The following is an 11,204-nucleotide window of genomic DNA, read 5'->3' as shown; positions in this document are numbered from 1 at the left end:
TTACTGCTAGACCGAAAGTTAAATAACAAGACTAAAATCAAATCCCACATATTAAAACTAATCACGTACAGAATGGAGCGGGGCCAAACTTATTTTGTACGTCGAAGAAGTTAAAGGCAAGATGGATGATCGTGGAAGATGAGCCAAAGCATTCGGAGAAAAATACGAACAAAAGCATGCATAATCATCAGAACGAGAGGATACAACTCATCATCGACAAATCAAATACAAAATTATATGCGAATTTAGTCAATTGTAGTTCATTTCAATTCTCTTATTTTTAGTTTTTATTATCGTAATTTTTTTAGTTTTATCACAAACCTTTAGTTTTTCAATTCTAGTTGAAAAAATGTTGAATCAATTCGTGAAGACAAAACTAAATTTGTTGTTGTTCACGAGTTTTTGAGTAAAATAATGATGAATATGATGAACTAATACTTGAAGGAAAAGTTCATGAAATGACAATAATAAATTTTTAGGTTGAACATATATATGGATATAAAAATATAAGATTTTCAATTTCAAAATAAGCGGACTCGAGATATAATGGGGAATCCTTGGCTCGTGGGTCGATGAATCAACATTATTCTTAAGAATATCCTTATTTAAGACCAAAAGAATGTGGTGGCTGGCCATCCTAGGGATGATCTCTTACCACGAGTGTAGCATCCTATGGAATACATAAATTTGGGAAATGGCGAAAGAAAGTTGAAAAATCATTGAGTTAAGAAAATTCTTGATGACCAACTATCCAACTTAGTGGGATAAAGTGTAAGTGCAAAAATATTTGTGAATTACTATATAGTATTGCTTTATTCATGAAACTGGATGAATATCACAAAAATAAGGTATGAGAACATTTTTTTGTACAAAAAAATGTTGCTAAGTATGATTATTTAGTCATTTTCATGTGTAAATGATATGTTGGCCAAATTATGGCAAGGTGACACTGCGTCAGTGACTCTATTGGCGATTAGAAAAGCGAGCATCGGAGTTTGGATTGCTGGGCTGAAGGTAACTCCATCGGATTTTAATGTATAAATGTTGGGATTTGAAGTGTACGAAACAAAGAAAAAATATGTGTGTGATTTTAGAGATTTCGAGATGAAAAAGGAATGTGTAATATATATTTTATTAGGGAAAAATATTTGACGTTGAGAATCTATTGGTTGGAGGAGTTGGAAAGAGAGTTGGTCTCACATGAGACAGTCTCACGGATACTAATCTGTGAGACGGATCAACCCTATTCATATTCACAATAAAAAATAATACTCTAAGCATAAAAAATTATACTTTTCATGGATGACCCAAATAAGAGATCCGTCTCATATAGTTTTCATTAACTTAATTTCCTTAGTTTTATTATATATTTTTTTCGTTTTTTTTCAATTCAAGTGTAAAAATGTTGAATTTTATTCATGATGACATTATTAAATTTGTTTGTTCATGAGTTTTCCTAGTGTTCTATTATTAAGTGGGAATTATGACTAATGATTGAATCGAGATTCACATCGTTTGATAGTAGAAGTTAGATTTGAAGTAGACAGGATTTCGTGTCTAAAACGTCCGCGTAATTTTCTAGTGCAAACAGTTGCTGGTCAAATTATATGACTTGGCTTGAAACAACATAGCCCATATACTTTGGAGAGATAAACTTTTACTGTTAATGCATTCTCAATTATGATTTAAATACAATCGACGTATTTATAAATTCCTAGTACAATAATATGAATAATTAGATTATAACAGAATTTTTTATTTTTTTTCATTTTTATGATGAATTTTATAAATATAATTATTTTTTTGGGCTAAAAGAATCCCTAAGAAGCATTTTTGTTGACCAGAAAATTCAAATTTATCGGAAAGGACTTTCTGTGCCCACACCCCACCCCCTCCCACCCCACGCCCACAGAGTAGTACCGGCATTGAAATCCAACATTTATGAGACAGTAAATTTAATTTTCATAATACAAAAACTCAGAAATAAAAAATTATATATATAGGACTAATTAAAATTTTACAATATTGTTGCACATATTTTTTGGTTGCAATAGTTTTTTTGTGAGAGCAATGGAAGCGTGTCGCTTTGCTTGTTATATATTTTAAATGATTTGAATTATATCGTTACCACAATCAATAGTTTTTGAATAAGTGAAAAGAGTTCAGTCCTACAATTAGTATCACAGTCAAGTTCACGTGTTCGATTATCATAAACCAAGAAGCACAATTATTGATATGATAATTGTTGAGTACAATAATCGTTTCCGTTATTTCAAAAATGACATTGGTCAAACATTTTTTTAAATATAACCTTCTTAATTTTAATTTTTTTTTGCTAAACGATCTTCGAGCGTAATAGAAAAGAAAATAAATGTTAAAAATTGATAACGTAATATTTCAAATTCATAGTCATAAACAAATTTCATTTTGTTATTTCATTGTGTGACGCTTAAGTTGTTATATGGTTTAAAAATTTGAGTTATACCGTTACTACTAGCTATAATTTTGTACAGTTACAAACACTCTATCCAATAAAAATATGGTTTTAACAAAAAATGGTGTTATTTTTTGAGTTGAATTGTATAAAAAGTTAACAACTAAGCCTAAAACTCCAGTTACATTAAAAATACGTATCTAATTTCGAATTTTTATCCAAGATTTTTAGTTCTTGTTAGTCGATACATTACGGTTTGTTAAAATACTAGTTACTAATCAACAACTATTTCAATATTATGTTGGAATTATAAATAATATATTAGTCACCAATATAAAATCATTATTCCAATGTAATTCTGCATCATAATAAATTTAGAATTATAATTTCCGAAATTCAAATTAAATAGCAAGTTTGATGATAGAAGAAGTTTTGTTCATAGAGAAGTTTAAAAAAGTATACAAACCTGAAAGTTTCAAGCATATAGATGGATAATATTATAATAGAGTGTGTATAATTTTAGGAAAACAATATATTAAAATATTATAACACTCGCATTTTAATTATAGAATCTTCCATGAAATAAAAATCATATGAAAATTTAGAAATTTAGAGTTTGAGTTTAATATTTAAAACCATTTTTTTTGCAAGAAAAACTATTAATATATATCTGAAAAATTCAGACAATTAGAACCAATTTCTTTCTTTCGATGACAATATTCATGCATTACATGCAATAAATCATTGTCCAGTATGTATTCTATGTTTACTTGGCATTGATCTTATGTTATCTCTGAAAAGATCTCTTAAAAATGTTTGATTTTTCATCATGATTTGGAGCTATTACTCGAAACTTAATAGCTCCATAGATTTTCTGCATCAGAACTCGTCGGCGAGTCATCAGACGGCGGAGACGCTATCCTCGGCGGGCTGACAAGCATTCCCTCCGCCATGTCCTTGAGTAAATTGGGCATATGAAATAGTTCCTCTTCGTCTATGAACTCTTGCCCGCTGCTAATTACTGTTTCTGCGTTAATGCTTACATCGTCCCCTTGCTGTTCATCGACCGCCGCCGCCGCCACCTCCTCCCCTAGTCCAGCCTCCTCCTCTTCCCGCTTCATTAATGCAGCCGCATCGACGGCTGCTCTGCGGATATCTGGCGGTGAAGGTGATGCAGGGACGTGATACTTGCCGACGTTTTCGGGGAAGTTTAGCATTGCTTCGTTGCCTCGTAGGGCCAGCGCCGCCACATCATACGCTGCGGCGGCCATCTCCGGGGTGGGGTAGGTTCCGAGCCATATACGCGTAGTTTTCCGCGGCTCGCGAATCTCCGACACCCACTTGCCGCTCCGGCTCCTTATCCCGCGGAACACCGGGTGCTTTCCGGTGTTGGACCGGCTCGGTGATGACGTGGAGGTCATGGTGGTTACTTTTTGAAGCTTTCTTGGAGATTGGATCGCTTCAATTCTACTCATGGACTGCAAATTTAGCGTCTGATCCCTATATATAGGCAGTCGCGGCTGAGTACTCACAGAAGGAGCCAAAAACGGAGCCAATGTCAAAACAGAAGGCGGAGAAGGCGATGGCAAAGGCAAAGGCAAAGGCTGAGGCAGAGTCAGAGCTGGTGGCTGTGTTTCCCTTTCGATGCCCGATCGAACCGATGGATCGGTCGGTGTTTGTGGCGGCGCCGGTGGAGGATTCGTAGTCGAAGGAGGGACGGATGGTGGTGGGGAAGAATGGTCTTGTTGACTCATGTTCAGCTGATGTGGAGTGTCAGCCATTATATATTACACCTAATGGAAATATAATAATAATAATAATATAATTAAATATCCATTGGTAATAATTTGCAAATTTGCGACCAAATAAAAAAAAAAATGGCATGCAAATTTAGAGGAATTGACATCCTTTGGTATTTGTATATATGTATATATTAAGCATGCAGAAGTTTTGAATCCGTGGGTAATTCGTGGGTGAATTGTTTCCGGAGTTGGACGCAGCAAGCAAGTAATAATTAGCTGACACGCGTAGTTATAAATTTAATTATAAAAACGGCTTCTTTATTAGCTGTTCTCTAATGTACTTTCTGCATATACTTTACAAATTAATTCTTAAATCAAACAGTAAAGTTTTCAAATATAATAATATGTAAGATTAAATTTTAGGTTCCATGCATCTGTCATTTCAATGAACCATGATTGGAGTTAGTTACTATTATATGATCAACTTTGTTCACTAGTTATTTATAACTAGTTTATTTATTTAACAGGAGATTTTCGACCTAGCTAGTCCTTTTCAATGACGTTCGGTTTCTTATTTTTTTTGTTAGTTGGATGTTGGTTTGTTGTACTTTATCTCGACTCGAAAACCCCATTTTCAGTTTGAGATTTTGATGTGAGATGAACTATAAGTAATCGACTACAATTATATTATAGTTTCCGGTGTTTGATAAAAGTTTGTGTGCGAAACGAACATATAAATTCAAACCATGATACGTACTACTTAAAATTGTTATACTCACGACCGGTCTCCACATCGAATGAGGCATGATGTATGCCAATCGAGTGAGACATGTATTGTATTTTACATATCTTCCGCCATGAAAGAATATAAGTTCGAATCCTCCTCTATGATATATGGAATATATTTTATTTCCAAATTATTTTACTCACTTATGTGATGTATTCTACGAGTTAAATAAGATATATTATATTCAAATGAAATTATGAAATTAATTTTATGAATGCATGTGAAATTTCGAATTATGAAATTAATTTTATGAATGCATGTGAAATTTCTTAGAATTTTATTTCGTAGATCAAATTTTTGAAATTAATTTTATGAATGCATGTGAAATTTCTTAGAATTTTATTTCGTAGATCAAATTTTTGTAAGCATCCCTTAATAACTAATTGCACTTAGGATTTTAAAAATCAAATGTGTAAGACTATATATAAGTAGTGGCTGTGGGATGATAGTTGAGCTTGCGTATTATTTTTGAAAAGGACAAATTGAGCCAGTCTTTGAAAATTGGGGTATTGAAATTTGAGCAATTGAAGTTGAGTAGTACAATATCTGGCTTGTCCACTGTCCTGGGCAAATATTATGCTATATTAAGAATGATATTCTCAATGTGTTTTTAAATTTTTATGTGATCATCTGAATTCTCAATGTATTCTCCAATGTTAAGCGTGCTTGACTTGGGGCAATTTGGGATGGGTGACCTCCTGGAAAGTTTCCTGTGGTGCGTGTGAGTGAGGACATAAGCACGCTATAAAGACTCGTCTTGATACATTGAGGACAATCGTCGAATCTGGGACGTTACACTAGATGAGTCTTAAAAGAGTGACGCCTGATTTTAAAGGGTAATTAAGTGAATTAATTATTGAGGACCAACCGAATCTACAAGCCAGTAGGACTCGAGGTTCAGTAAAAAACATTCCTTAATTCAACCAGGAATATTATTTAGCAAAACTCAAAGTTTAGAAATTGTTTTTTTGGAAAAAAAGACAAATAATTTATGAGTCATTATTAAAAGTCGGTGTCACATAATATTTAATGCACAATATGTCAACAAATTCTTTTTTTTTTGTTTTGGAAAAAAGTGCATTGTTCAACTTTTATTTTTGGCAACAAAACTGGAAGATCCCAAAAGAAGCGTTTAAATCCCAACATTGGAATTCAAGTATTTAAGGATCAATCAAGACTCACAAATGCTTTCATCTATTTTAATTTGAATTAATTGAAATGGATGTAAGTTATGTTATGTCGGACTATTAAGTTTTTGAGAATTAACAAAACAAAACCAAACTGATGAAGAAAATAAAATTCACTAAAGACAGGCTTAAAGAACTCACGAACTTAATCAATCTTAGCTAGCTATTTTGAAGGATCGCTGGTTAATCAATCTTAGCTAGCTATTTTGAAGGATCCCTGGTTTAATAGAAAGCGTTGCTGAACTTTAGTGAATTGACCAAATCTACAAGTCAGTTGGACTCGAAGTTCAGTAAAAAAACTTTCTTAATTGAACCCTGAATATGATTCAACAAGATTCAAAGTTCAGAAAATCTTTTCAGGAAAAAGACTAATCATTTGTGTGCCATTATATAAGTCTATGTCATGTAACATTTAATGCACAATATGTCAACAACTTCTATTTTTTTTGCAACAGAACATGAACGATCGCAAAGAACCGTCAAAATTTGAACATTGGAATTCAAGTATTTAAGGATCAAACAAGACTCATAAATGCTTTCATCTCATGTGGGAAACTATGAGTTTCAGATTTTGACAAACAAACCGATAAAAGAACTGGGGAACCAAACTGAACTGACGCAACTGAAAGTTCGTAACTGATATCGAAACTTAAGAAGGCTTATCACACTGAAATGGATTAAGAACTAAATTAAATAGAATAAAATTCTTATAACTATAAATAAGTCAAAAAACCTGATGATTCAAAGATGGTTAAACAAATTGAAGATCAGAACTGAAGAATTCGCAAATTTGAATTGAAATGACATAACTGAACTGAAATGTTCAAACTGAAAAGACACCAGTTAGAATATATAGACAAGTTGAACTGATCAATAGACCAGTTAGCCACGTCATCAATTACAATTTGAATCTTAGTAGATAAACTAACAGTCTATACAAAAGCAGAACGGATGAAGGATAACAGTCTGATACATCAAACATATGTCAGAAAAAGTCATCTACATGAACTAAAAGACGATTCAATGAATATTAATCATTAAATGCATTTAATGTGACCGTTAGAATCGAAGAATATTTATAGCTGATGAATTCAGTTGAATAAATATTAACGATCAAAAAATAAACAATCCACCAATAATTATCAGTCAGTTGCGATTCACTCTCGAGTTTATCCAGCTTACAAATCGCAACATTTAGCTCTTATCTCATTGACTTATTCGTAGCATTCAGGCTACTCATTAGAGATATTCCGTTAACAAATGATAAGTGATAAGAAGAAAACTAAGAATTTAAGTTGGCATTGTGTAAGTTCAAGTGAAATGTTTTACCACAATTATTTGTAATCAATCAAAATCTTTTTATAAATTAATATTCTTGAGATAGAAACGATGACGTATGAGTAGCTGAAGTCTCCGAATATCCATAAAACTCTTTGTGTCCATCTTCTTATTCATTATGTTAACGATATCGTAGAAAAAAAATTCAATCTATCCTTCAGTTTGTTTCCACATTACTGCTATTAGTTAACTTATCGATATTTACACACAAGATTTAAAAACCAGTTCCTTAAAGAACTTATTCATATTCGAAAAGATTTCAAAAACCGAAGTGTTTCAACCTCCTTCTAAACACATCATCTTCATTAACGGATCCTAACATCTCGTATTTTAAGTTGGAAATAGTTTAAATGGATGTAAGATATGTTATTTTGGACAATTAAGTTTTAGAGAATTAACAAAATAAAACCAAATTGATAAAGGAATTAAAATTGACTAAGTACAAGCTTAAAGAACTCAGGAGACTTAATCAATATCAGCTACTTATTTCGAAGGATTATACCCTAACCATGTTTTTCATTTAAACAAAGTATTATATGATCTTAAACAAGCTCCCAAAGTATGCGATAAGTTTGCTAAATTAATGCACGTCAAATTTGAGATGGGTATGATGGGTGAACTGACGTTCTTCCTGGGTATGCAAGTAAAGCAACTAGAAACTGGTATCTATACCAGTTAGACTAAATACACGAGGAACTGATCAAGAAATTTGACATGGAAACATGTTCAGGTGCACCCACTCCCATGAGTTTATCGATTAAGTTAGATAAAGATGAAGGGAGAATACTAGTTGAAATGACACTCTATAGAGGTTTAATAGGTTCATTATTGTACTTGACTGTTAGCCATCCCGATATTATGTTTATTGTATGTTTATGTACTAGATATCAAGCTGACCCTAAACAATCACATTTTTAGCTGCTAAACGCATATTAAAATATTTGAAAGGCACACAAAATGTTGGTTTATGGTATGAAAAAGACTCTTATTTCAATTTATATGGATATTCAGATGCAGATTATGCAAGATGTAAGCTAGATCACAAAAGTACAAGTGGATCATATTAGTTTTTAGGAGACATATTGATCTCATAGTTCAACAAAAAGCAAACAACCATCGTTATTTCCACATATGAAGCTGAATATATAGCTGCTGGAAGTTTATATGCTCAACTGCTCTGGATTCAGCAACAACTAAAAGACTATGGAATAATTGCTGAAGAATCACCAATCTTCTGTGATAACACCAGCTCAATTTCGATTACATGTAATCCTGTTCTTCATTGCAGAACCAATATATTTATGTCAGACATCATTTCATCAGAGATCATACTCTAAAGAAGGACATTCGACTGTAATACATATCAACTGAACCGCAAGCATCAGACATTCGACTGTAATACATATCAACTTATCCGACTGTAATACATATCAACTTATCCGTTGTTCATGAACTGAACTGAGTCAGTTTCAAACTGACCAGTCAGTGCTTGAATCAACTGATCTTATCACATAAGTTAATTAACTTTAATTCTATTAAGTTCTTTAATGAAAATCGTGACTAATGGAGGTTTATTACTTTAAATTATTCAAATTTTAAATTTAAATCCCATTTTTGCATAACTTCTTTATTTCAGTTTTAAAATAAAAAAATTGGTTGAAAGACCTGAATTAATGGTCAAACCACTCACGGACTGACACGTGTCCGAAATTTGAAAAGTCACAAATATATTTGAGTAACCGTTTACTCAGTATTTCATTCTACAAGTACTCAAAACTTTAAACTCTCAAATATTCAGAGCAAATCACGTTTGTTTCAGAAAAACCAAGATTCTAATGGCAGCCAAAACTCCCGCTTTCTTGTTGAATGTTGTGACCATCGATTTTGAATCAATTCTATCAATCTTAGATGAATCAGTTCAAAGTGTATTTCTGAAAATTGAATCATCTTGACTTCGTCACTTCTTGGGGGTGGCTACTTAGGAAACCTACTCATGTGAGCTACTATCTATCTACGAGTCCAACAATGTAACTGATGACGGAAAGATTCAGATGATATTCAACAATCATTCGATGATAGTTGATGAAGAATTTCTTAGTAATCTTTTTCAACTACCAGCTGTAGGAATCTCATGCTTTTTTGAAGTGGCCAGTGCTGATATTGAAGAGATGCAAATCTTTCTCTATGCAAATGGACAACCGATTAATGTTTCAAATGCCAAAAGAGAACTGAAGCCAGAATATCAGTTGCTGATAAATATTGCTGCCAAGCGCATCTTGGCCAAGGATGGTTCCTTTGCCGACTTGACATTTGAAAAATTTCAGGTGATAACCACCATAATGAAAGGAATCAAGGTTAACTGGTCATCAATCTTGTTTAATATTCTGAAGAATATGATTCCGGCTACCAAGCAGTTGATCGGGTTTGCGCTTCAATTGAGCAATCTAATTGAGGATTTCGGGCTTCCTCTGGAAACAATTTCGTCAATTACCAAATTCAAAATCTACAATGCTCATAACATTCAGTCAAAGAAGAGTGCAGTCGAGGAGGAAGCTGTCAAGATCAAGAAAACTGTTAAGTTCAAAGCAGTTGCTCCTCCAAAGCCAAAACGTAAATTTGTTTTGAAAACCAGTAATTCTGAGAAGACTTCCTTTCATCAACTGATAAAGAAGCCAAGGTCTCAGAAGACCAAATCGGATGCTTCTCCTAAGGCTCTACCAGAGCTTAAACGAATTTCATCTGGAGCTGAGGCACCACTATATGTGGTCCTAATACAATCAGTCCAATTAGTTGCTGAATTCTGGTCCAAGAGCAAAGCAGACTATCCTCAATAGATAGTAACTGAATTTTGAGAAACTCTCCGACTGACTAGAATCTCAGCACCTCTCACTACAGTTGTCCGCCCAACCATTCTTCCATAGGCACGACCAAAAGAAGTGCTTATCAAAGAAATGGTAGACACAACTGGATCTGGATCTGATATTCCGCATACCCTATTTGATCCCAAGGGCAAGGCTAAGATAATAGAGGATCCAAGGCCACATAATTTCATTCAAACTCGGATTGATCTTATCATGGAAGCATTCAATGACAATGATGAGCTGAATGTAGAACACTTTGATGAATGTGTACAATTTTGGACTGTAACCCTAGCCAAGAAACTGAAGAAGAAATCAATTATCCAAAAATTCAATCAATAGAATCTATAGTTATGAAGGCAGTCAAAGCTAGTACAATAGCCCAATCCATGGAAAAAAGAACCTGCACCTTTGATCTGATGTGAATCAGGCGGCTAACTGAAGTGACAGCAGAATTGAAAGCAAACTATGATCCAGTTGGACCAAATGCATATGCCGACATGGATTTTTTTAGCAATTGGGCTCTGATCTCACCCTCCAACTGAAAATCAAACATTGGGAGATGGAATAGAAGCTCCACATTTCAGTTGATGCAAATCGTCCGACTGAGGAGTGTAATAAAGAAGAGATTGCTCCTTCAACTAATCTCAAGAAAGTACAATCAGTTTTGGCACCCCTCTGCTATAGAAACAGTTCAACCATTATTTTCTGAAGCATCACAACCTTCCTCTTCCATAACTTCAATGATTATTTTACCAGCTTCTAAACTAGTAGCTCAAACCACCACTTACACAGAAGAAGAGCTATCTCTAGTTAATGTGGATGAGTTGTTGCTATCAGTTGCTGAAGAAATTCAGC

The 11,204-nt window shown here is 33.6% G+C and overlaps 1 protein-coding gene across 1 annotated transcript; it reads right to left on the bottom strand.

Moving 5' to 3' along the window:
• Positions 1-2,952: 2,952 nt before the first annotated feature.
• On the bottom strand, positions 2,953-4,318 carry LOC140814343 (ethylene-responsive transcription factor ERF027-like). Its single transcript, XM_073173293.1, has one exon. The coding sequence runs from the start codon at positions 4,213-4,215 to the stop codon at positions 3,289-3,291; it is 927 nt and encodes a 308-aa protein (XP_073029394.1). The 5' UTR covers positions 4,216-4,318; the 3' UTR covers positions 2,953-3,288.
• Between the last annotated feature and the right edge of the window lie 6,886 nt (positions 4,319-11,204).

The sequence above is a fragment of the Primulina eburnea genome, chromosome 15 (genome assembly GCF_022965805.1).
Source record: "Primulina eburnea isolate SZY01 chromosome 15, ASM2296580v1, whole genome shotgun sequence".
Classification (NCBI taxonomy): Eukaryota; Viridiplantae; Streptophyta; class Magnoliopsida; order Lamiales; family Gesneriaceae; genus Primulina; species Primulina eburnea.
The sequence above is the reverse complement of the archived record's forward strand: the minus strand, read 5'-3'. Positions and strand labels throughout refer to the sequence as shown.